At 33.5% G+C, this 27,638-nt stretch overlaps 3 protein-coding genes and 1 pseudogene across 4 annotated transcripts; 3 read left to right on the top strand and 1 right to left on the bottom strand.

Moving 5' to 3' along the window:
• The first annotated feature begins 216 nt into the window (after positions 1 to 216).
• LOC143570351 (S-type anion channel SLAH1-like) lies at positions 217 to 2,138 on the top strand. The gene is made up of 2 exons (XM_077056023.1): positions 217 to 1,067; positions 1,881 to 2,138. Exons 1-2 carry the CDS (start codon positions 219 to 221, stop codon positions 2,136 to 2,138), a joined length of 1,107 nt encoding a protein of 368 aa, XP_076912138.1. The 5' UTR covers positions 217 to 218.
• A 4,485-nt stretch (positions 2,139 to 6,623) lies between these two features.
• On the top strand, positions 6,624 to 7,774 carry LOC143570366 (uncharacterized). Its single transcript, XM_077056033.1, has 2 exons — positions 6,624 to 6,789; positions 7,524 to 7,774. Exons 1-2 carry the CDS (start codon positions 6,624 to 6,626, stop codon positions 7,772 to 7,774), a joined length of 417 nt encoding a protein of 138 aa, XP_076912148.1.
• Positions 7,775 to 15,155: 7,381 nt separating this feature from the next.
• On the bottom strand, positions 15,156 to 17,836 carry LOC143570358 (uncharacterized; annotated as a pseudogene). The gene is made up of 8 exons (XR_013141913.1): positions 17,438 to 17,836; positions 17,124 to 17,350; positions 16,718 to 17,042; positions 16,391 to 16,637; positions 16,188 to 16,316; positions 15,765 to 16,104; positions 15,415 to 15,672; positions 15,156 to 15,305 (listed from the first exon to the last, which is right to left on the bottom strand). The product of XR_013141913.1 is annotated as an uncharacterized LOC143570358 (transcript).
• Positions 17,837 to 23,648: 5,812 nt separating this feature from the next.
• Positions 23,649 to 26,914, top strand: LOC143570357 (EIN3-binding F-box protein 2-like). Its single transcript, XM_077056029.1, has 2 exons — positions 23,649 to 23,799; positions 24,499 to 26,914. Exons 1-2 carry the CDS (start codon positions 23,775 to 23,777, stop codon positions 26,331 to 26,333), a joined length of 1,860 nt encoding a protein of 619 aa, XP_076912144.1. The 5' UTR covers positions 23,649 to 23,774; the 3' UTR covers positions 26,334 to 26,914.
• Positions 26,915 to 27,638: the final 724 nt, after the last annotated feature.

The raw sequence follows: 27,638 nt of genomic DNA, 5'->3' as shown, positions 1-27,638 counted from the left end.
TTGATATTGTTTATACCTATAAAATAACTTTACCTTAATATGTCTACTAAAGTTGCAATATTTTATAAATAATTCGCCAAACCGAATTTTCTTACGTCCATATTTGTCCCATTCTATGACCAAATTTCGATTCTCTTATAAAAACCACATAAACTACAACACAAAACACCACATCCTTAACAACTAGCTTTCTTACACCAACATTAATATTCTAACCAATGGTTAAGCCCGAAATCGGATTGGAGGTCGTTATCGACTCTCCAGTCATCAAAAACCAAGAACAGATAAACAGGTTAAACCAGTCACAACAAACCATCATAGCTAAGATCAATGCAAGCTACTTTAGGATTTGCATATCCCTTGGTGCACAAGCCTTGTTATGGAAAACCCTAAGTGAGAAAACCAATTTCGCACCGAGTTTTAATAACTCGTTCACCAAGTTACCTTCGACCACGTTCTTTCTCGTATGGTGTATCGCAATATGCATCTTCGTGTCGCTCTCTATACTATATATTTTCAGGTGCATTTTCCATTTTAACATGGTGAAAGCCGAATATAATCACCATATAGGAGTGAATTACCTTTTCGCGCCATGGGTATCATGGCTTTTGTTGCTTCAGTCAGCACCAAAGTTCATTTTTCGAAATAAATACTCGTATGAGTATATATGGTGGCCACTTATCATCCCTGTGATCGCTCTGGACGTTAAGTTATACGGACAATGGTTCACCACCGAGAAAAGGTTTCTCTCGATGGTGGCGAACCCTACGAGTCAATTGTCAGTTATTGGTAACCTCGTAGGTGCCCATGCAGCCATTAAGATGGGATGGCATGAAAGTGGTATATGTTTGTTTACACTAGGGATGGCACATTACTTGGTGGTTTTTATCACACTTTATCAACGTTTTTCGGGTAATAATCGCATTCCTTCGAGGCTTCGGCCAGTGTTTTTCCAGTTTGTTGCCACCCCGAGCATGGCCGCCTTAGCGTGGAAATCGATTAATGGAAGCTTTGATATGTTCAGCAAGATGCTCTTCTTTCTATCCTTGTTTCTCTTCACATCATTGGTATGCATGTTAGCTTTCTTAGTATCCAATAGGGGTGCAAACCAACTGAGCCGTTCGCGAGCTACTTGAGCTCGAATCGATAAAAAGCTTGAAACTAGCCGAACTTTTTCGAGCTCAAGCAGAACCTGAGCCTCAAATAAAGTTTGTTAAATTAGTTATCGAGCCTGAGCTCGAGACTTCTTTCGGCTCGATTCGTTTGTCGATTTTCGGTTCGGTAATAACCAAAATCAACTTGAGCTATTAAATTTTACTTAGAAATACATGAAATAGATTCATAAATACCATAAATACATGAAATGAAATGAAATGAAGCTAAAAATATATAAATTGAAGATATAATTAAATGAAATTGAGGCATAAGCATAAATACATAAAATGGTGGTGTAAAAGCTAGAAATATATTAAAATATGAATACTTCGGTTCGTTCATGTTAATTTCAGTTTACCAGGGGTTCAAAAAAAAAAAACCAACAAACAATTTTCGGTTAATTTTGGTTCGGTTATTGCTCAGCCCTATTCTGTGTATTAATTTTGCACGGCACAATCGAGCTCTAGCCGAGCTAAGGCTCATTTAAAGACTTTTCTCAAAAAATATAAAAAACTAATTACAAACTTATATAAATTAATTAATAAACAATAAACAAGCTGAGCCCAAGCTTAAAAAAACGTCTCACCAGTCGAGCCGCTAGTTAGTCATAATGAGTCGCGCTTAGGCTTGTTTACATCCCTTGTATGTAGTATCAAATGAAACTAATCTTTTTATAAAATAATATTTGAATCAAGTCTAACTTTGTATATGGTATACTAAAACAGGCTAGCAGACCGGTGCTATTTAAGAAATCAGTGAAAAACTTTAGTGTTGCATGGTGGGCTTTCTCATATCCACTATCCTTCCTTGCACTTGCATCCATGGCCTATGCTCATCAAGCAAAGGAGGTGACTGCAACATGTTTGGCACTTGTTTTGTCAGCGGTTTCGGTTTTAGTTTTCGTGTTTTTGTTGGTATGTTCGACATTGAAGATTGACTCACTGCTTAGGAAGCCTGTTCTCATTTATTCTGATGAGAGTTGACATATGTGTGTAACTTTGTTGTATAAGTTTCTTCCTAGTTTGTGGTTTATTATGATATAGTATGTTGGAATATGTTACTTGATGATTTTGGCTTTCATTAAGATCCTTGTTTTTCTAATTTATTTGTAACTAGGGTTTTACCCGGCAGGTTGGTAAAACCCAAGTGTTGTCAGTCCCAGGCATTGAGGCGATAAATCGACATGAATTCGATCGGTTTTGGTTTAGTGTGGTATGATATCGTAGCCAAAAACCAAAAATAAAACTATATATATATATATATATATATGGGAGATTTCAAATGAGAACCCCTTTGAGTTTTAAGAACACGAAAGAACTCAATGTAACGATGAGCCTAGGCGGAATCAGTCGGTTTCCATCACATTTGTTACGATACTGAAAGTCAATCAAACTAAAAACCACGAATTGACGTCTATTCGCCTTCCGTTATTTCATTGCGATACTATAACTAAAACAAAAAAAAATAAAAAAAAAACCAAAAAAGAAATTGAAACAACCAAAATGCAATTGGCAAGTATGGTGCCGCCAATTTGCCCGATAAGGGCTTAGCGTCGCCAAACTTATCAATTGTATTATATAAATATAATAATATTGTAGCAGTGGCATAATTATAAAAATCTCAGACTACATAATCATTTTTACCAATTATATTGATTTAAACTCCAATTATTTTTCTGAATGTTTTTAAACTTATTAGGATTAACAGTGAAGACTAAACATGCAATAATTTTATAAATGTTTGGACTGAGTTTACAATTTCCAAAACTTAGTGATTAAACCTACAATTTGTTCGAGCCACATGAACCATATGTGCACGCAATTTCTCTTCTTTTATGTTTTCTTGTTGAAAAACATTAATTCTGTTTAAATCGAAACAAAAAATTGTTGATGGTTTCTTTCTGTAATCCTTCATTGACTAGTGACGACATTTTATAACAAGTCTTTTTTGTTTTTTACCATTAATTGCTCTTGTCATCGAATTCAAGGTTGGTTTAGGCTTTAGAAAGTCACATTAGGCAATAACACGTTATTTTGGAATATACTTATTATTATAGGTTAATAAAAATCACATTATATCATAGCATATCATTTTGAAAGATATGTGTATTACTAATTATACATTGAGGGTCCTTTACGGGCCTTGTTGGGAGCTTAGTGTTTTAATTTATGTTACACATAGTTACATTGCATAATAAAAAGTTATTTTGGTGTTAAAGAGATGCGCATAATTAATTGTACTATAATGAGCATATGCTCTAAGATTTATCATGATGATATTTGTCTTGAGTGTTTATGTCCTAGAAAGATACAATCATACAAGGTCTCGATTTATTCAATATTGTTGAATGAGAAAAAAAAAGGTTTTTTTTACAACTCACATTAATAAAAATAAATTAAATTAAATTAAATTAAGAGGAAAACACTTTAACATGTTATAACGACTAACATACATACTATCTTTTGCCTTCCAGATTTTTATTTTTATTTTTTACCTTTTTTTCTTTTTAAGCAATTATAATTTTTTTTAACATCCAAAAATTTAAAATAATTTTGCGGTCCATCAAAAAGAAAATGCATATAAGGAAAGAAAGTCCAATGGTCCATCATCCATGAATATGATCTCTTAAAGTCAATTGGGCCTATCTTTTAAGCCCAATGTCACTCAAACCTTTTGTAGTTTTGTATTATTGGGCCTCACCTTATATATGGTTTGCAAACAAAAACAAGTGTTATAATACTTTTTTCTATATCATGAACTTACTAAAAGTAATTTTCAATAAAATAAGCGAGATGGTTAGTCGGGTAAAAGTTTTAAAAGAGGCTTTAAATCGAGTCGAGCTTGAGCTTAGGCTACAACTTTCTTAATAAACGAGCCCAAACTCGAGGTTTATATAACGACTTGATTATGTTAATAACACTAGACGCTTTCGTTATTTAATTTGGCAATATTTAACCAAAATACGTGACCGTAAATTGTGTATAATTTTTTTTTCTAACAATTATATGTTACACTATAAAGAGAGAGAATAATTGATCTTCTATTATACATCCTAGGACTGTTCACGAGCAAATATATAAAATTGTGTGTTGTCCATATATTTATATATTTGTTCATATATAATTAATATATAAAAAAAATTAAAAATATTCAAGTCGAACCAAACCGAGCAGACCTTCGCTCGTTGCTTGGCTCATTTACAAACCGAACCGAGCAGAGCGGCTCGTTTACATAGATCGAAAAAACAACCGAGCAATTTCCAAATGAGCAGCGAGCGAGTTTGAACGATGAGTGGCTTAGGCGGCCCGGATACATCCTAAACACCTTAAGATGAAATGATATATTTAAAGGGATCTTAAGATGAACATAATATGATATATATTTTCAATAAAAAAAAGCGAAGAGAAAAATAAAATAGAAAACTCCACCATGTGAAGAGATGGAAAGAAGCCAAATTCTGACAATAAGTGAGACTTCTTTTATATTGGCAAGAGTAGCAGTCCAAACTTGTAAGACATTCTTGACCATCCATCCTTTACCTATTTTTTCACTAAAAACCATAAATTTTATATTTATAAGAGAGTGTTCATGTTATACGGTATTTTACCTCTGTAGTTTATAGTCATGACAGACATCATTATAGATGTCTTAAAATGTACAAACTTCATCCATCTCTAACTGAAATAAATGGTTTTTATTGCAAATTAGCAATTTATGCAAACTAGTAGGCTTAGTGGCGAAACTTCGAACGAAAATGAATTAATTTACATTATTGAGAAAAAACAGGGGGTCGGTGATCACCAATAAATTACACGTTTTATAACAGTGTTAATTGAATATTTAAGTAATGAAGGTTTATAAATTTTTAAAGAAAGTAAGAAGCGAAAAATAAACTTACTTAGGTGAGGATAAACAGAAAAGTAAATGATATAAAATTTACGAACTAAGAAATAAATTTGGAAGACGGTGTTCTTTATTTATTAAGTGGAGAAATATAAGCAAGAAGGTATATGAGGGTTTAGAGAATCATGATTTCTAACACTCATGTAGTTATTTTTTTTAAACTAGCTAACTTTCATTTTCCATCATTTTTTTTTCTAAGCTTGAACCCTATTATTTACTAGATAAAAGTTTAAAACTAATTATACTAAAAATACTATTTTTTCTTTCTTATTTTCAATTAATAATATAATATTTTTTTATAATTTTATCATTACCTTTTCTCTCTCATTCACTCATAACAACTTTCAAAAACATTAAAATATTATAGAGATGAACAGCGCGATTCTCCAAATTTAACCATGAATAGTAACATTTTCCCTCTCCTTCTCTCACAACTATTTTTAACCATCTTTAAAAAATAGAGAACCCCTCACATAATTTGGAGAATCCATTAAGAATGCTCTAACACCTTTACCCAGTGTTTTAAAAACCGGTTCAAACCGGCTGTTGAACCATTTAAACCGGATTTTGCACAGCAGGCCGGTATTTTAAGTCCGGTATTTTTGGCCGGTTTGCTAGAGCATTGTAACTGCGGTTTTTTCTAAAATACCAGTTTTTACCGGCAAACCGGTTTTAAGTCCGAGAAATTTTTTATATTTGTGACACATATTTTATCAAAATTACTTTTAACCCAACAATTAACAATCAAACGTGTGAACTTTATGACTAATTTTTAAAATTGAGTGCTTTTGTATTATTTTTTTAATATGGATTAACTTATTGATTATTTTTTGTTATGAAATCATTTATTTTTAGGTTATTTTTGGAGTTAAAGTTACATTTATAGAAAATTATAAGGTAAACTATTCAACCGGTTGAACCTATCGGCATAACCCGGTTAAACCGGTTATATCATTTTTTAACTTAATCCGGTACAGTAAAAAACTGTTTTTTAAAACATTGTCTTTACCATCAAGAGGTAGAGCAATTATTTATTCTTACTATATAGATTACTAAGAAACAAGAAACGAAATACAAATTTATTTATTTATTTAATAGGACAAGAGAAGAAAGAAAAAAGTTATATGAGAGCTCACATACCTAGTTACCTACAACAATAAGCATCACATATCTTCTAGAACATTTAATATACATACATACAAATTTTTTTTCTAATTAGTTGGTGTGAATCAAAATATGAAGTCAAATAGTCAAAAGCTTAAATCTTATAGTTTACTAGAAGGCTTCCTATTTAAACCAATAATTCATTACTTTTTCTTTACTTATTATTCAAAGAAAAAAAGTTCACACCTCCATCTTCAAGAACCAACCAAGCAACCCATCAATATTAAATTTTCCCCTTTTATTCAAACTATCCATCACTCAATTCCATAATCAAACACACACACATTCATATTACAAGTTTCTTGATCATACCCATAAAATAATCTTGAATTTTTTTCCATACCCATTTTTTTTAATCATCCAAATTTGCATAATTTTGTCCAAAAAAAAAAGTGCTCATCATGTCATCAATCTTGGCTTCCAATGGGATGGTGTTAGCCACCGCTATGGCCGCCGTCTCCGGCACCGTACTCCTCCTTGCCTTCCGCCTTAAACAACCTGACGCCGGTGACTTCTCAGTCATCCATCACCACCACCACCACCACTTAAGGCCATGCATCTCTTCAGGTTCCTTAGTTTCTCCAAACTACTTTCTTGAATCTTGTGTTTAAAGAATCTTGATGTTCTAGAATCTTGGTTTTCTTGAATCTTGTTTTTCAAGAATATTGATTTTCTAGAATCTTGATTTAAGTGGCGGAAAACTTTTTAGTTTGAGGGTCATTTAATAAAATAATATATATTTTTAATGAAAAAGTGACTAGCGGGCGCAGGTTATTACATGTTTGTCTTTTATTTTGATATAAAATAATATATTTTTTAATAAAATAAGAATCACATTGATTACAATCATAGTTAACGAAGTCGCTAGGCGCTATTATGTTGGTTGATTGGAAAGTTGCGAGTATTTGACCTAGTCAGGAAGTACTTGAAAATTACTCGTTGAGTACTCGCCCTGTATGACAATTTTTACAACATTAATTACGGCTACGGGATTCAATTCATGTTTTTTTTTTCAAAATATTCGACTTTTATATATAAAAGTTTAACAAATTCGGGCGACAGGATGATCAATGACCTTTTGACCCTCCTCTGGCTTCGTAGCTTTTGAGTCGTTTGAATGGGGAGTTACGAGTATTCAGTTTAGTCTACAGTTACTCGTTTAGTACTAGATTAACCTAGGGCGGGAGTACTTGGGAATTACTCGTCGAGTACTCGCCAATATGTTTTCTTTTCAAAACATAAAAGTTTTTTTTAATGACCCTTTTAGTTATGCCACTAAACTTGTTTGATGACATATGTAGATGGGAAGAAGAGAGAGAAAAAGAACAAGAAAGTACACTTTGCAGAGGATGTAATGGAACCAAGTGGAAATGGTGAAGAGTTTAGAAGGAGGCTTCAAAGTAAGAGTTTTGGTCAAAATTCATCAACTTTGAAAGATGAAGGGGTTAAAAGGAAAACAGTCAGAAACTATGAGGGTATACCAGCAAATAGATTGGCTCTTTACTCTGGAATGCTCAGAGACCGTGGTGTTCATAGAGTCTCATACTGTTGACTCAAGTTTGAATTTGGTCAAATTTGGTCCATCTTTTTGTGAATTGTGTAGTTTAAGCCCCTAATCTTTTCCAAAAGTACAAAATGCTCCTTCTTTAGTTGATAGTTTCTTCTTTATGTTGGTTACAAGTTACAACACATGTTTGTACTTATTACTATTGATGATGTACCATTTTGTACGATCTAAAGGAGTATGAATAGTTTTGTGTAAAGCTGATGGGCATGCATAAACCTAAAAAATCGAACGGAAACGAAAATTGATGGTCTTGTTTTTATGTTTTTTTAGCTAGTGGTAAAACCGAATCGAACTTATAGATTTTTATTTTATTTTGTATTTTTTAAGTTGTTTATAAGAACTTAATATATTATGCAATATGAATATATTAGTTCATATGTATAATAATCATTTAGTTATTAATTAATAATATAATTTGGGCACAAATTCATTGCTTTGTTCCATCTATTTTGCCCCAAAATTATAAAAGCTCAAATGATAAAAATGTAAAGAAACCCAAAACCAAACAATTTTAAAAACCGAAGGTTTTAGTCCTAAATCGTGCACACCCCTATAAATTAGTGTCACACTCTTGATATCTCCTAGCACAAAGGTAAGATTTCTTCTCATTCCATCGTTATTTCATACAAGGAAAAATAAAAATTCCATCGTTTACATGTTAAATTTTACTTGATATATTTGTTTGTTTATTATCGGTTAGAAAAAATTTATGTGTCCGTACTTGTTACTGATAGATATGTGAGAAAATTATATCACGATCATGTAGTGTAGGACAAAAATTTGAGGAAGAACAAGCAAGTAGCCAAGTAGGGCTAGAGATGACTATTTGTGGGTGGTGTTACTCACTATTTGTTTATTTGATCTTCTTGTGACAATGCCAATGATTGTGACCATTATGTGTTGTCAATATATTGCTGGCTAATGGATATATACAATCACTATCATTGTATCTTATGGTCCTTAATTAACAAGTGGTAGGAGATTGAGATATGGAGCAAAATAATGTGAAAATAGACAAATATCAACCTACTTTTGTGCTAATAACATGTCATCGTTTGTTACGTAAAATTTCGATTGTGCGAACCTTGATCATCATAATCATGAGCTTTTTCTTTATGAATATGTTGAATATTCATTGGATGATACTATACGTAACGTAAACATACAAATGTTTGGCAGGTAACAATGGTTAAATGACATTTTTGACTTTGTCAATGGTGTGTGATATCGCATTAATCATCTTAATGTTACTATAACATATGATATGACCCGTATGATTTAAATAAATACCAACTTATACGACTTGTTTTAACATTATGACTTGTATGATTTGTCAGTATAATACGTCATACAATCCTGTATGATGAACTATATGGCACGTAACTGATGTGCAGTTAGCATATTAGTGGTGTTAGTTATGTTTTATTTTATTCGATTTTGATAAACTATATGTGTATACGTATGTGTGTGAGAGCCTCCTTAGGCAAGTAAGTGTGTGTGAAAAAAATATGTATTCATAATGTATGTTAAAACCAAATTACCTAATTCATTTAATTTCATTTTATAAAATAAAAAAAAACAAACAAATTTTTATAACCTAATAAGCTTATTTAAAAATTATTTCTTAAAACTCAAAAAAAAAATATCATTTACTTAAGATCTAACTTTTATCTTGTCAATTCAAAATTTTTAACAATTACCGGAGACGGTGGCCCAAGTGACAATTATTGAAGTTACTGAATAATGCTATGATCTTTTATTTTCATGGTACGAATTATAATATTAAAAAATGTATGTGAGATGCAAATCTGTTCGTGTTGAGTGCTTTCCCGCATGACGTAATAAGCATTTCCATCATCTAGTAACTTCAAGATTTTACGAATCCGCTTTTGTATATTTTGTAACGAGCCTATTAGAAACAAACAGATTATTATTATTATTATTATTATGCTAAATATTGAGGATCTCAAAATAGGAACCTAGATTATTTAGAGAGCCGTGTGATAACTTTCAGATTAAAAGTTTTTTTATGGTTCTTCAAAACACTTTAATCGGATAAAACTCTAAATTGAGACAAGAATTTCGTATGTAATTTTTGAGGAAGATGAACCAGAGAGAATGTCGATCAAACAAAAAACGTCTTTTATCTCCAAGGCAATTATTGTTCAAGATAACTGCTTTTATCTATTCAAAATTTTAAAAACATTAATAAATAATCTTCAAATAATACTTATGATTATGTGTAACATAATCATAAAATTCATTTTTTTAATGAATTTTTAATGAAAATAAAATTTTTTCAAACTTACCTGGCAGCTTAACCCCAGCAAGGGGCACTGCCCCTTGGACTATGCTAGGGGTTGCCGCCCCTAGAACCCCGCAACCGGGAGCGCTTCCCCTGGACCTCTGTTCATTAGGGGCTTCGCCCTGACATCACAGTAAACTAAAGTAAGCGTGTACTTCACACATCCCGAACTTACTTAATGTTTATTATGATTAAATTGATCAACCAGTTAATCCAATCACACTAAAATACTAACACTAAACCTTTCTATCTTTAAATATAAAGATTTATAGACATATAAAACTGTAAAACATATCACAATAATGAAGTATGATATTATGTATTGTAACATCTCGAAAATACCTCATTCAAGTATTGGGCTAAAAATGACAATTTTGAAACCTAAAGGGGTTAAAATGAAAAATTTGGGTTTCCAGACCCATCGCGCTACGCGATGGGTGGACAGATTTGATCATCGCGCTACGCGATGCCATTCCTTAGAAATTCTGAAAAGGGGGCGCCGCGCTACGCGATGGTCCAGGATTAAAAGGGCATCGCGCTACGCGATGACCCCATTCAGCAATCAGGGACACGTGGCCAACCACGTGTCAACACGTGGCAGCCTCTCATGGATTGCGGCGTCGCGCTACGCGATGGCCGTAGGGAAAGCCCCATCGCGCTACGCGATGGTGGCCAAAACTCGCCTATAAAAGGGCAGCTACGGGTTCAACCCATTTCATCCTATTTTCACATTCACAAACACACACTTAGTGTTGGGAAGCGTGCTAGCTTTGCCAAGAAGTTCCAAGGTCCGTTTCTCGAAGTTCGTGCGAGAATTGAAGTTCTGACGCGTCGTAGATCAGTTAAACGAATAGGAAACAAGGTTCTGCCAATCAAGCCGTCATTCTGTATTAGTATTAATATTCCTGAGTACTTATTAAGGTAGGGGTTCTGCCTAAATATTATTTTATTATTTTATATGGCTTAGACCATAGTCAGGGGTATAGCCCAAAACCTTGATCATCATTATTATGATTATAAATGCAAAGGTTATAGTTAAAATGATGTTTCTTTATAATTAAGAAACATAAGCTTTTATATGCAAGCAGATATAGTAGTTTCTTCACAACTAAGAAACGTAAGATTTTACATACCAGGATTATAGTCAATTCAATGTTTCTTCTTGACGAAGAAACCTATCAATAGATGTTTCTTCATGAAGAAGAAACTCAACACATGATTTTTAAACAAATGAAAAGACTATGAGTCTAAATATTTTATTCAAACAAATGATTAGTCAAGGTTTAAAGCTATCAAAACCAGACTAAAGGTCTGCAGCTGGATCAAGAGACGATCCGGGTATTTATATAAACATATTTTGTTATAGACCAGTCATCATTTATTCACAAGGGTTTTCAAACGAGATCACCACATCATTCAGAAAAGACAATCACAATCACAGGTGAATACGTTAAACCTTTTTCAGTCAGTTAGATAAACGGGTTGTTTATCTTAAACAGTCAGTCAAACATGAGATTACGTGATCTCTAATTTTTAAAGGATTACGTGATCCTAAGTCACAAGGTAGATAATAAAAACAACTCAGACCGAGTACACGTGTGTCTAGATCCAAACATATCTGTTAACCTATCAATCAAGGCTACGTGGCCGCATGCTTACAGACATAACGAAAGTTCTTCAATGGGCATGAGTTCTTGGAGAAGCATAATTGTGTGTGTATGGCAGTGGCACAAGTTCCCAGAAATAAGAGACGTTTCTGCTGAGTTTGTTCCAAAACTATCTTGTCAGTCAAATGTTTTCAGAGTCAACGATTTACCAGCATATAGCTGACGTATTTTTCCCCTCATTACAGGAAAGCAAGTATAGCACAGATAGCAAGGGATATGAGTCACTCTTGGAGATAGATGCTCGCAGATAGAGATGCCTTAGTTTTTAATAAATAAAATATTGTAAACAAGAATAAACAAAGGTTTGTAAATCAAGTACTTGAATATTTATTATTCAAGAGGTTTTCAAAATAAATTAATATTTTATTATAATCAAAGACTTCCGCTAATAACCCGAAACTCTTATATATTTTCAAAACAGGTACCAACTACGGGTGTCACGCCTAGGCCTTAAGTCGGGGTGTGACTTGTATAAATAATTTGTTAGAAAAGTAGTAAAATTGTGTGTTTATGTAACTTATTTATTTGGTTTGCGTTATAATATTAGAAAATTTTGCAATAAATTAAGCAGTGTCTAAAACAGAGCTAAGATAAATGAAATACCAATTATCGAAGTTGTGCGTCTAAAACTTTGAAGTTGTAAAAAATTGGAAGGGAAATGAGTGAATGAGCGGGAACTTGTGTCAATATAAGAGGTGAAGAGAACATTGGGATGATATATAAGTATGAGCATTATGAAGTCATTGGTTTTTTAAACAACTGAACAAATAGAGATCCGAAAGGGGGCACACCCTAACTCGCATGTGGTAGCGATCAACACTCTTTGCACTTTGCAAACACACATCACCGCGGGCCATCTTTATGTTCCTGAAGCTCGACTCACTGACTTAGCTCTTGACCGGCTTGGGTGTGAACCGTCACTAAGTATTAGGCTACGACTTAGTGTTGAACTTTAACACTGGGGTTCGAGGTAGTACTTAATGTGCCAGTTACAATTGCCTAGTATCTAACAAGTCACAACAATATTAAAATAGAAACCCAGCTACTTAAGTTGTTAATAATATTTAACATGAGATTTTAAATATAAACAATAAGCAACTTGAAATTATATTAAAACAACAACAACAATAATAATAATAATAATAATAATAATAAACACCCTAGTTATATGTATGTGCAATAATGACTCACTCATAAAAAAAAATAGGTTAACTTGGTTTAAAATCACAATAAAAATTCGTTTGTTTCATCTTTAATATCCAGAAATTATATGACGTTATAAAACTTATTTACTTAAAGCTGGTCCAAATGATAAGCCTTACCCACCACCGAATTGATCAGGTTGGCCGGAGGGGGTAAGGTGGGCGACAGCTTGACCTTGGGTGCTTCTGTTGCCAGCTCCACCCCACATAGAGACGATCCGTCCGTTTTTTCAGGCTTAGTTAAACTATATCATATGGTTGGTGTATGTCCTAACGAAAAGCCAAAAGGATAGTCAAGATAAAGCCCTAATTTTTAATTGCAAAGATCGTTGTTACTTTAGTGACGATTGAATAATTTACAGCACAAAAGCCACCAATAATAATATTTTCTAACGTCACAAATGGCGTTCTTTCCAAGTTCGGCAATTTGGACAAGGAAAGCAAGTGGGTGTTTCTTTAAAAAGGAATAACATAATAATAAGATTACTCTAAAGTCATTGTCACCTAATTGTTTTAATCAAATTATAATGTCTTACGTATGTCCAACAACACTTATTTTATTCCTGTGACGACAACAAAAGTTGGTAAATCCTAGAAAACATGATTTTAAAACGTTCAAGAAACAAAATGGTTGTAGTCGCAAAAATTTAAAAAGATTTTGTTCTCTATTTTAGCATTATTATCATTGGATTTTGTCATACATGATTATCTCACACACACCCACAATAACCAAAACGCTAGGGATGTATATTCGAACACCATCTATATTTCCCAAGCGCAGTATTTTAGGGCTTATACGACATGTATAGACTAATACGAAGCGTATAGGTATAGAGGTGTATGGTCTATGCCTATATGAGGCATATAGGCCCTAACGTCTCATATAAAGCCTTGGCTACATGACTCATATAGGCGTATACAAATCATATATACGCCTAATTTTGCGTGTTGTCAGAGATATTTGCCTAGCTATACTCCTCCGGACATATCCCGGATATTATATATAAACATAACAAAAATTAGGGTACGTTTTTTCAAGTTTATTATGAAATCCTATTAAAAGTTACAAATATTTTCAATTATAAAATATAAAAATAATAAATGTATGGCTCGTATATATGGCTTGTTTAGGTACCTATATGTCTTGTATATCCCTAGACGACTCGTATAAGCCTATATGAGCCGTATATTTAACAGGTTAATATCAATTAGGTGAAGACCAAGACCTAACCTAAAATTAGGTGAATCTTGTATTATAAGCAATCCTAGATTTTATTTTCCTTTTTTTTTCTTTTTTCTTTTTGGTGAGGACCAAGACCTAACCCATAAACAGTCAATTGATGTTATCCATAAATCAATTTCGACACCCATAAAATGACACATATCGAAGGTAAAAACAAAGTTCACAAATGTAATTCTAGTTTTGCCAAGTGTCTACTTACAAGGGCCCAAACTCACATTAGTCATGCACATTTACTATTTTCTTTTGTTTCCACAACCCACTACTTCACCGACTTAAATACATAAAATCAAAATCAATAATATATTAGCAACACAAGAAACTAAAATAGTATTTCTTTTTCTTATCACTGATTTTTTTTTTCCAGTTATCAGTATAACTTAGATTTGTTCTTGCAACCATATAACGAATTATATTAAACTGTTCTTAATATCTTGCTTGTTTGTTCGGTTTGTATTTGATTACCATACGTATAATACAATAAATTATGTTCATAAATTTACAATTGAACACTTTCTCAAACGTTTATTAAATGTTTTCCCAAATTGTGTAGAGTTCAAAAGTTTTAATTAAAAAAAAATCTACAACTATTTTAAAATACGCTAAAGTTTTCAAATTATCAAAACTAAGATTAAAGTTTATTGTAATGAAACATAAAATAAAGAAATAAAAAGGAGTAAGAAAGAAATGTACTAGGTCCTGCTAGATTCATCTGTCGCATGACAAACGGAGGCTTCTTGTCTTTCCAAAAACATCAATAAACTTTACCAATGTTTGTTTTTATTAAAAAAAATATCCTGAACCAAATACCAATACATAAATAAAACTAGAATTGACACCGAGCACATTTATTTAAATAAATATTATCCCATGCGTGTCATTAATGAAACAAAAACAAGATCCACAAAAGATAAATTATATGATTTAACCTCAAAAGAAAACGAAGGTAAAAACACACGCCATGAATCCATTGAACAGATTTCACCTGAACGATTGTATGTTATCTTATTACACGCGTAAAACTTTTCAATACGCGAAAAAACTGTCGAAAAATGAAAGCAAAAAGATGACGAAGCGACACTCTAGACAAAGGTTAGACACCCTGCAAGTGAAATAAGTTAATCTCAAATATTATTTGCCTAAATAATATTATTTAGTAGGACATGTGCATTAAAAGTATTCATAAAACTTTCAACCGGTTTAAACCGTACCTAGCTGCGGGCTCTAACTAAGTGCAGGATTGGTGACAGGTTCGGGCTGCAGGGCCTTCTCCACAAGCTCAGCCTGCTCTCTGCCATGAACAGTGTAGAAACCGGTTGCGGTTGCAGCAGATGGGGCTCGGCCCACATATTTGACATCATCAATAGTGCCTCTGTTGAGTGCCTTCATGGCGGTTGCAAGGCGTGGGGCAATGTAACTGTAAGCTCCCATATTCATTGGCTCCTCTTGACACCAAACCACTTCCGCATCTGAAACATCACACAAAAATTACATAAGGCATTTACCTGTACATTTGAACACGTATCCAAACATGAAACCCGCTCCTAGAGTTTAAACTTACTTGGATAACGCTTTAGTTCACGCTGGATGAGATCGTATGGAAACGGACAAAGCTGTTCGACACGACATATTGCAATATCTTTACCATCAACCGACTTCCTTTTTTCATCTAGTTCATAATAAACCTTTCCGGAGCAAAGAATTAAACGTCTAATCCCTTCTTCAAGATCCGAGTGGTCATTTTGGTCCTTAATAAGTCTTTTAAATCGGGTGCCTTGTTTATCAAAACCAGGGTGACCTTGAACATCATCAAACTCAGATAGATTTGACTTGCAGTCTTTGTGACGAAGCAAGTTTTTGGGAGACATTACAACAAGTGGCTTACGGAACTCCCTATGCAGCTGGAATACAACAATAATATGTAAGTGGTGAATGTTATGTAAAAAAAATTAAGTTGTACAACACTACAAGTCTATAACTTCACCTGTCGACGTAACACATGGAAATAATTTGCTGGTGTTGTAACGTTAACAATCTGCATGTTGCATGTTTGAATTTGGCTGCGTAGTGACGGATCCATCTCGGGTATAACAAACGGATTGTCATCAGTCATCTGTTATCACAATTACATTAGAGGCCGAGTCAACGATAATTCTAGAAACTTCTAGACCCTGAGAATGTTAATACCTGAAGGAAGCGTTCAAGTCTTGCACTTGAGTGTTCGGGTCCTTGACCATCATAACCGTGAGGTAGCAACACAACTAATCCGGTCTGGCGGAGCCACTTAGCCTCACCACTGCTCAAGAATTGATCAAATATCACTTGGGCCCCGTTTGAAAAATCACCAAATTGAGCTTCCCATAATACCAATGAATTAGGGTTTTCCATTGAATATCCCAATTCAAATCCCAGCACACCAAACTCCGAGAGAGAACTGTATTCATAACATGAGTATCAAGACGAAAGTATTGGTGTTTGCAAAAAAAAGAGTGCATGTATGATAGCATGATCTACCTGTTGCTTACAGTAAACATTTCCTCATTTTGATTCATCATTACATGATCCAACGGACAGTAACGCTCCCCTGTTTCTTGATCGTGAACAACAGAATGCCTGTGACTGAAAGTACCTCTTTCAACATCTTGACCACTTAATCTAACATGGTTTCCTTCCACCAGTAATGTTGCAAAAGCTAAGGCTTCTGCAACTGCCCAGTCAACACCTTCACCGGTTTCAATCATCTTATAACGGTCTGCAAATATCTTCTTAACTGCTCTGTAAGGTTTCTGGAAGTGTTGTAATTGCCTTCCCAACATTTTTCAAAATCTCAGGTTTAACCCTGCAAAACAGCATAAACTTGTTAAAAACGCCATGTTACTTATATGATAAACCTCTGTGCAAAGAACATTTTAAAAAATACCCGGTGTTACGAATACGTGAAAGTTGTTCTGGAGATTTAAATCCAGCCCAGTAAGCCGAAAGCCAGTCTCGTCTTTGAGGGACATAATCCTTGCTGGCAAGAAACTCCTCGTTAAGAATCGCAGTAACCTTGTTTTGTATTCTATCAATATCTTCTTTTGTCGCCTGCCCACTTTCTAGAAGCTTCTTCTGGTAGATTTCTAGTGATGATGGATGATTCCTAATGATCTGTGACAACCATTACTACTCAATAACCTTAAAATAGAAAAAGAAAAAAGGGAGATTTTGAAACATTTTAGATTAAAAAAAATTGACCTTGTACATCTTTGGCTGAGTAAAAGATGGTTCATCAATTTCATTATGCCCAAATCGACGATAACAGACGATATCAACAACAACATCCGAGTGGAACGTTTGTCGCCACTCAGCTGCCAGCTCACAAGCATGAACAACTGCTTCCACGTCGTCGCCATTAACATGAAAGATCGGAGCATTTAAAGCTTTAGCAACATCAGTACAATACTGTGAAGATCTTCCTGCTTGTGGGTCAGTAGTAAAAGCAACTTGATTGTTGACTACAATATGAATGGTAGTGTAATTTGGAAGACCACTTAAATGCAAAGTTTCATAAACCACACCTTGACCCGCAAAGCTTCCATCCCCATGGATTAAAATACCCATGTTCTTTGTTCTATCAACGTCATTTGAGTAATACTGTTTTGCTCTCGTTTTCCCAATCACAACAGGATCTTCCCAAGCTCTTTGAAGTTCTTCCAGGTAGACACTGCTTGTTCCATCTAAAAAGCTATCTGTTAACCTGGAAAGTGGAACAGCTCTAGGGACAGGTGCAGATTGTGCTTTTGACTTAAAAGACTGTTGTGTGAAAATGACGGCCTTCTGCAGGAAAAATACGCTTTCTTGCGGCATACGATCCACTTTGTGTTAAGGTTCTTCTGATTGCAAGCTTTGCCACACTAGATCCAGCCCTAAACCACGTCATCTTCTTCAAATTTCAAGTTCTCGGTTTCTTAAACGATCTCAAACACTGCAAAACAAAAGAAAAAATAGATCTTTAATATCCTCAACAAAATCTTATAAACCTAACGACCAAATACACAATTCAAAATGATTGACAAATCAAAAAACATTTAATCACAGTTCCGATTTAATTCATACAACTTAATCAATGATTCATAAACTGTGAATCAGATAGGCAGATTGGAAAAAAAAATTTGAATGATGCATAAAATTCTATACGTTATATCTTAGATTCCTTACCTTATACTTATCCTAGTTGGTTCATTGTAAGAATTTGTGTTTGGCGTTTAGCAATGGATAGATAACTTATTGATAACCAAATTATTAAAATGTCTCCCTTTTTTTTGTATTTGATTAATAATTTAATATGCAATCATTACTAATTTGACATATCGACAACTAAGAATAGAGCAATAACAAAACGAACTATTCGTATTTTCATATACTTCTAGTTTTTATACCTCCATTTCAATCTTTATACCTCCATTTCATGTATTTCAAAGCAAAAACTTTAGACCAAGTTTAGTTTTGCTTATTAACAGAAATTAATCAAACCAAACCAAAAACCGACAAACTAACCAAGCTAACTGAACCAATTTTGGTTTATTTCGTGGATATTTTTGCAAAAACCGGATTTTGGTTTTTGGTTTCTGCAGAGTGCAATACCCGAACCGAACCAATATATGCTCCACCCCTACTCGACGTTCTCATTATCACAAGTAATGAACTACTTATTCTAGCTATCATGTTCTAAATTATCATCATAATATATCCTGTTACAAATAATTCTGCATCAACAGATTCCATTAATCTTCCAATCCACAAAGTGAGAATCAACATCATCAATTATGCATATATTACTTTGTTTCAGCATCTATTAACACTTTAATAAACTTCATCAACAACAAAATAGTGCACATAGGATCCAAGTATTGTTCAATAACAGAGTGATCAACAAAACCTCTAATATCTCAAGTCAGGCACTAGATCTACGAGTGAAATCATAAACTTTACAATTTCTAGAATTCTAGCCTGCGAGCTTGTTTGCGCATTTAAGTCTGAGAATCATGAATCAATACAACAAAAACGATGAAATCAGGACAGAATAGCTGCTAATTGAAAGAAACAGTTACATCAAACAAGGAAACTTGAATTATGCAATCATTACTACTTCGACACCACAACACTTTAATTATCACAATTAAGTAATGAACTACTTGCTCTGGCTATACTGTTTCATATTCGTATTAATATCATAATATATCCTATAAAACTTCATTCATCTTTCAATCCACAAAGTCAGAATCATCAATTATGCATATATTACTTCGTTTCAGCACCTATTAACACTTTAACAAACTTCATTAACAATAAAAAATAGCACATGTGATCCGAGTATTGTTTAACAACAGATTGATTAACAAAAACACTAAAATCTCAAATCAAAAACTAAATCTATTAAATTAAATCATAAACCAAACCACAATTTCTAGCCTATGAACTTGTTTGCGCATTTGGGTTCGAGAATCAGGAAACAATACAACAAAACGATTAAATCAAAATTCAGGACACAATAATAGCTGATAGCTGAAAGAAACGGTTAAATCAAACAAGGAAACTTAAACAATGCAAACATTACTACTTCGACACCACGACGCTGTCATTATCACAACTAAGTAATGAACTACTTGCTCTTACTAAAATGTTTTAACATCAATATGTACTGTTACAAATAATTCTGCATCAACAGATGCCACTCATCAATCATGAGTATATTACTCTGTTTCAGCATCTATTAACACTTAAATAAACTTCATCAACAATAAAACAATCCAATCATTGATAAATAACACGCTTTAAAGAGATTAACTAACAAAATCACTAGAAATCTCAAATCAAAACAAGATCTACAAACTAAATCATAAACTTTAACCAAAATCTCTAGCTTACGAACCGAGCAGGTTTACGCATTTGTTTTACTTCCGCTCCCGTAGTAGGCTTTTTCTCGATATTGGATACATACGTATCTATTATACATTACACGAACGAACGTAGCATTAGAATTTAGAAACCTTGTTCTTTTATTGAGGAATAATGATAATTCTCGACACAAACTCACACGGTATGCATGATATATCTTTTTGCTTCTGTATATTATATAAAAAAAAATTAAAGATTTTTTTATCAAATATTTTAAAACCCTATTTATAAAATTTATAATTGAATCACTTAATTATATATAGTGAATTAGTGATTGATTCATACTTTGCAATTTTGTTGGTAATAACTTTTTTTTCTCAAAGTATTATCTGGCAAACATTAGATTTCTAAAGATCTTTGGAGATATATATGCTCAATCAAATCTCAACTAACCAAGCAAAAGTAAACAAAAAAAAAAAAAATCACCCCAAATCTCATTTATGTTTCTTTAGGTTTTGAGAAGATTTTGAAACCATGTGTAGTTGTTTAAGATTCTAGATTGGTATTATACAATATTGTTTTGACAAATAACGTGCAATTTATAGAAATGCAAGGGTGGATATGTATTGTCACGGCCATAATAATTTGATGTAACAAAACAAATATTCATGAAATAGTTCATGAACTATTCACCACAGGGTTCAAAGAATTTGTATTCACTTGAATATCGTGAATAGTTGTGATGTTTTCTAAGTTTTACCACGTTTAATTGTATCAGTAATCATTAAATAGATATTGAGATCTAACTATATCGGATATGTCCAGATAAGTTGGTCTAGTGGTAAGAGGTTTGCTCTCCCATAATGGAGACACATGTTCGATTCTCATTTGAGATAGTTCGAATGACATTTGAGTAAAGGGACGAATCTGTGCTTTAATCTCGGGTTCGAACCCGATAGGGGGTGAGGGTTTACGGATTCCATCCGGTCCCCGAGCATCAGAGGGTACAGTTTCATAGCGATTGAGGAGCTGACCTTGGACATAACCCCGAAAAAATAGGTTTACACATGTGATTCTTTGCCGTGAAAAAAAATATATCGAATCTGTATAACGTCTTCTAAATTAATAAAAATACTCTAATTTCAAAACATCTTTCTGATCATGTCAATTTCAGATGCCAACCATTTATAGGTGACACAAATCACAAATGCATTATTTTAACGTCTTACTTAACATAATTTAAAGATTCAAACTTTCGATAGTCGATGCACCTTTGAAATTCAAATATATCAATTTAGCATCTGATAACCCGACGAGACTAACAATAACTGTACCCAATAAATCTCAATATCTCATTCATATTAAAGTTATTGATAGGACACGGGAAGACGAGATGTAGGTCAACCTTACCTTTATCAATGGGATAGAGAGACAACTTTCAGAGAGACCTATCGACTACACGCTAAACAAACAAACAAATAAACATATATAAAATATGAAGCAGCCAATCTCTGAATAAAAGGTAAAGGGGTAAAGTAAAAACATAACATATATACATAAAAATTGTTAAGTAGTAACACACACAGTAGCCTAAACTGTAGGAAAAATTGAGCCCCAATATAAAGCTACAATACAAATGTACAATTCTCCTAAAAACCCTTAACCTTGATTCTATGTCTCCACGAACTCATATTGTAAACCAATTTTCCTCAGACAGGTGCGATTCTATCAAGTCATGCCAAATCCGCTCATCCTAACTCCTCATAATAATAATAATAATAATAATAATAATAATAATAATAATAATAATAATAATAATATAAAAAAGATGCCATGCTATGTGTGGGTTATAATTGATAGCATGCACAAGGTCAAGTTGGAATAAAAGAGACACGGAATGGGAAGTTTTGATTTTTTTTACAAGTGTTGTTCTTCAACTTGGTTCATGTTTCTGTTTTTTTTTTAATCATTTTCAAGTGGGCATAAAAATAAAATTGAATGATTCATCATTCATGCATTTAAAAAGGAGTGGGTGTGAACATGTGAATACATAATATTGGATCCAAATACATTCTATAGACAATAGTACACACTCTTATGATATTTACCGTTTATAGATAAACAAATCAAATCTTTTGGATTGAAATGGTACATCTTAAAAATAGAATTAGATGATTCAGAATTTACTTCTCATAATAATGTAATGTTATATATCGCGTTTTTAAAAACATCATATAATATTTTACATTTACATATAAAGTAATTTTGTATTGCTTAATATTTAGTTTCTAGAAAGAAACGAAAACAACATACTGAAACTGAAGATTTAATCGTGAAATCCTAGCAACTCCTCGAGAGGGCATGAAACGTATGTCAAGCATGCGTTTCCATGACAAGAGAACAGTTTTAAAAACTGCTCGTCGAGCCTCACTTAAAACGCCCAACAAGGAATAAAATATTTAATCATTAGTGATACCAGATACTCCTCTAGCAAACAAAATGATTTATTCATCGTATTTGAAAAACAAGGGAACGTCATTAACAAGTCGTCAACGAGCTACTAGAAAACTCTATAAATAACGCTTGTCCAGTTGTCCCTATACGCTCTTACACGTCCTCCAATCTCGAAAGTCATTATTTTTATACTCCAACACATAAAAGACGTCAATGAAAGACCTTGACGCAACCATACAAAACAAAATATTCAGATCTTACAAGAAAAAAGACATGTTTAAACATTTCCGATCCATCTCAATTATAACATAATATTAATTTTAACGTTTTTTTAACATAAATATTTTCAATTTTAATGCTCGTCGAGCCCCCCTTAAAATGCTTGACTAGGAATAACATATTTAATCATTAGTAATATTAGATACTCCTCTAGCAAACAAAGTGATATATTCATCGTATTTGAAACACAAGCGAACGTCATTAACAAATCAACAACGAGCTACTAGATAAACTCTATAAATAACACTTGTCCAGTTGCCCATATACGTTCTTACACGTCCTTCAAATCTCAAAAGTCATTATTCTTTATCCTCCAACACTTAAAAAACGTCTAATGTCTTTCAATCTTGAAGCAACCATACAAAACAAAATACTCAGATGCTACAAGAAAAAAGACACATTTAAACATTTCCAATCCATCTCAATTCTAACATAATATTCATTCTAATGTTTTTTTTTTCAATCAGCTTTAACATTCTTCGTTCGTTTACATTAGATTAAACCTATATTTAAAATTTACAAATATTATTATTATTATTATTAAATGACTTTGATTAGATGTTGAACATGAACATATTTCAGGTCAACAACGCGTACCAAAATAAAAGGACATTAGTTTTAATATAATAATAATAAATTAATTTATAAAGATTCAATGAATGTATGCATCAATGTGACTGTTTAGGGGAGGTGGTTATAATGTATCTAACACATCACCATGATTTACATATATCCCCTTTTGCATATATAAACTCACAAACTCAACAAACACCAATATCATCACATTCACATTTCAAACATACCAAAAACCAATCTTTCTTTAAACCCCTCTTTCTTTTTGCCCTGCTACTTGCTTGTAGAGGGTTTATTTGTGAATGCACCCAAATCTTGAACAATATTTTGTCTGTTTTTTGGTTAAAGGTTTGAGCTTTTTGGTGGGTTGCTTCCAGTTGTTGTAAAGATGCCTGCTTTGGTTAATTACAGAGGTGAGTTTGCTTTGTATTTATTAAAAATCTTTGCTTTTGTATGAGTTCTTGATGGGCTTGTTAATTTAGATGGTTTTGATTTGTAGGTAGTTTTTTTTTTTTTTTGGGGGGGGGGGGGGTTTAATGTGATAGCATATTTGGTTTGATCATTAGGGTTTCTTGATTGCCGTGGTACTTATAGTTTCTTGATGATAAAAAGCTTGAAATTTGGGGATTATGAATAGAATTTGCAAGAAAAACATAACACATAGGGTTTAGATCTGATTTTAGAGCCTTAAACTAGAGTTCTTTTGTAAAAGTTTAATATTTTAGAAAACCAGTTTCTTCATTTGGGTGTATTTTGAAATTTATTATGAGTTCTTGGTTGGTTTTGATATGTGGGTGTGTAATCTTTTTGTTTGCAAGTATTATAATTTAGGCATATTTGGCTTGATCACTAGGGTTTCTTGATTACCATGGTACCTTTAAAAACTTTAAATTTTGTGGTTTTTGAATAGGAACTGATGTAATATGCTAAATTTTTTTAAGCTTAATTGAATCTTAAAAGGATATATCACATAAAAGAGGTCATACTTGTGGTTTCGATCATGATTTTGTGTTATTTTATCGAAAGATTAATATTGTAGGAAAACATATAGATGTATTAAATTCTACAACAAAAACTGTTTTTTTAATAATCTTTTTCTATCAAATTTACAGGAGACGATGATTATCACACAGGTGGATCACTATGCTCAAAAGATTCGACCCGTTTTCTATCCATTTACGGGTCACCTTGCAAACGCCAAAGGATCAGTGATTCATACTCTCTTTTTCTTGAAGAAGAAAAGAAACCATCAATTGAAGTCCTTCCAGATGTGCTTCTTTATGAAATCTTAAGGCGTTTGCCCGGTGGTCAGGCGCGAAGTGCATCGGCGTGTGTCTCTAACCGTTGGCTCACGATCCTGAGTAATGTCAGGACCTCAGAGATGGTTCATGAACCGTCTAATGACACTGAGATGGTTCAAGAAAACGATGGGTTCCTTACTAGATGTTTGGAAGGAAATAAAGCAACTGATCGCAGACTTCAATCGGTTGCTGTTGGTACATCTGCCCGAGGTGGTTTGGGCAAGCTTTCGGTCAGGGGAAGTAACAAGGTTACCAAGATCGGGTTCACAGCGATCGCACATGGCTGCCCTTCACTAAAGGTTCTATCTTTATGGAATGTTCCTTCAATCGGAGATGAAGCTTTAATCGAGATCTCGAAAGAATGCCATTTGTTGGAAAAACTTGATCTTTCCCACTGTCCTTCAATTTCCAACAAGGGTATTTCTGCAATCGCTCAAAACTGCCCGAATTTGTCTTCTTTAACAATCGACTCGTGTAAAAACATTGGAAACGAGAGTCTTCAAGCCGTTGCCCGATGCTGCCCGAATCTTCAATCGATTACCATCAAAGACTGCCCAAATGTTGGTGACCAAGGCATTGCTACACTCTTGTCGTCACTTTCTTCGGTTTTAAAGAAAGTAAAGTTTCAATCTTTAAGCATAACAGACTTCTCACTGGCGGTGATCGGGCACTACGGGAAGTCAATTACCAATCTTGCCCTTATCGGTCTTCAAACCGCTAGTCAAAAAGGGTTTTGGGCAATGGGTAGTGCAAAAGGCCTTCAGTCATTAACTTCCTTAACCGTAGTTTCATGTTACGGGATCACGGATCTTAGCCTTGAAGCAATCGGTAAAGGGTGCGGTTTCTTGAAACAAATCTTGATTAAAAAGTGTTGCTTTGTATCCGATAAAGGATTGGTTTCGTTTACCGAAGCTACTGAATCTTTAGAGTGTTTGCACTTAGAAGAATGCAATCGGGTCAGTCAACAAGGGATCTTGGGATCTTTAAAGTCAAAGTTGAAGTCTTTGACCATAGTCAAATGTATGGGAATCAAAGATTTCCCGCAAGAAACACCCGAGTTTACTCAATGTGGATCGCTTCGATCTTTAACTATTAGAGACTGTATCGGGTTTGGAAACACAAATTTGGCAACTTTTGGAAAGTTTTGCTTCGAGCTACAAAATCTTGAACTAAGCGGGCTTTGTGGGATAACCGATTCGGGTCTATCCTCGATTCTTGAAAACTGCCAGGCTGGATTGGTCAAAGTCAACGTAAGCAATTGCTTGAACTTGACCGACAAAGTGGTGGTAGATCTTGCAAAGAATCATGGTGGAAGCCTAAAAGTATTGAATCTTGAAGGCTGCAGGAGGATCACCGATGAAAGTTTGGTTTCAGTTGCAGACTACTGCTTGTTGCTCACCGATATTGATGTTTCAAAGTGCTGCATATCGGATAACGGGTTACATTGTTTATCTGAAGGTGTTCAGATGGGCTTACAGGTCCTTTCAGTCTCGGGTTGTTCCAAAATTTCCAACAAAAGCGCGCCTTTTTTCAAGAAACTCGGGGAAACCCTAGTTGGATTAAACATCCAACAATGTCATCTTATCAGCAGTAGTTTAGTAGATTCACTTATTGAGAATCTTTGGAGGTGCGATATCCTTTATTAAACTACTACTACTACTACTACTACTACTACCCCCTCCCCCTTCAGCGCGGTCAATCAAGAATAAAGATGGAAGTATCGGGTTCGTGAGTTCGTATGACGGGGTTGTTTTGTTTTGGATCTTTAGCTAGTCAGTTGGTTTTCTAGTCACAAAAGGTCGTTTCTTGACCGTTTTGTGACTCTTTTACCCTTGTTTTTTTTCCAAGAAAACAAGATGGTTTCAACTGAGGCTATGGTGATTGGCGAGACGAGACCTGTTAAGAATGTATGCTACTTTTCTTTATAGTTTAGTTTGGTGGTTAGGGGTCGGGCGGGGTCTTATGGCTCAAGTCGGTTATATGCGTCTAGTTTTGTTGTGCGGTTTGAGGGTGAATGAGGGTGCACCTGGTTTTTGGGCTATGGTAAATGGCAAAAGATTTGCTTGTCTGGTGTCATTTAACAACACTTTGTGGTTGGTTTTTTTATGAACCATGGTCCATGTTTTTTGATGGGATTTTAGGGTCCTGTTTTCCCAGGTTAATCTTCTTGCTACCTTAAATTGTACCCTTTTTAGTGATATTATAATGAAGATATATGTTTAATGTACTGCTTTAACATTTTGTCTTTTTACTAGTTGTAATGTACTCTTTTAACTTTTATGTAATGCACAATGTTAATTATTATAAATATATGTGATCATATGTTTTATGGCACAATCTATCAAATCATACCTTTGGACAAATTTGATTATTTTTCATAAAAGATAATATCATAATGTAATATGCTTGCCCATATGGCTATTTATTTATTATTTATTTACATGAAAATAATGAAGGTTCAATGGACATGGACTCTATTGGTGGGGACCAATATTACCTAATCATATCATCAACAGTCCAATTAATAATGGTATTAAAATGCCATAAAGATTTTGACATTGTATCTGGTCTGAGCATGGTTTCTTGTCATATTCCTATATCACATATTTGCGCCTACTTTAGAATGCTATTTTTTAAAAGTTTTGAAAGTATAATACCTTTAAAGTTATTAAATAGCTACAAACTTTATATAATACAGTAAAAGATATCATTATGTTTTATTTTTATGACATTTCTAATATTTTTCTAAAAAGATCAAATACAAATTAAATCAACGTGTTAAACGTGCGAATCAAATAGTGTAATTATATATATATACAAAAAACTACATACAAAACAACTAGTTTACATAATTACATTACTTGTATATATAATTACATTATTTGATTCCATGTTTAGTACAATTTTATATTTTTTAACTTTTTTTTAGAATTACGACTTTCCTTTTGTGT

Source organism: Bidens hawaiensis, unplaced genomic scaffold, assembly GCF_021521415.1.
Source record: "Bidens hawaiensis isolate Kalapana, Puna unplaced genomic scaffold, B.hawaiensis_p1.1 tig00024894_1, whole genome shotgun sequence".
Classification (NCBI taxonomy): domain Eukaryota; kingdom Viridiplantae; phylum Streptophyta; class Magnoliopsida; order Asterales; family Asteraceae; genus Bidens; species Bidens hawaiensis.
Note: the sequence above shows the minus strand (reverse complement) of the source record. Positions and strands in the feature narration are given on the sequence as shown.

Coding starts and splice junctions, on each gene's coding strand:
- LOC143570366 (XM_077056033.1), top strand. CDS start 6,624: ATGTCATCAATCTTGGCTTCCAATGGGATGGTGTTAGCCACCGCTATG. Junction 6,790..7,523: donor AAGGCCATGCATCTCTTCAG/GTTCCTTAGTTT, acceptor TGACATATGTAG/ATGGGAAGAAGAGAGAGAAA.
- LOC143570351 (XM_077056023.1), top strand. CDS start 219: ATGGTTAAGCCCGAAATCGGATTGGAGGTCGTTATCGACTCTCCAGTC. Junction 1,068..1,880: donor TGTTTCTCTTCACATCATTG/GTATGCATGTTA, acceptor ATACTAAAACAG/GCTAGCAGACCGGTGCTATT.
- LOC143570357 (XM_077056029.1), top strand. CDS start 23,775: ATGCCTGCTTTGGTTAATTACAGAG. Junction 23,800..24,498: donor TGCTTTGGTTAATTACAGAG/GTGAGTTTGCTT, acceptor TCAAATTTACAG/GAGACGATGATTATCACACA.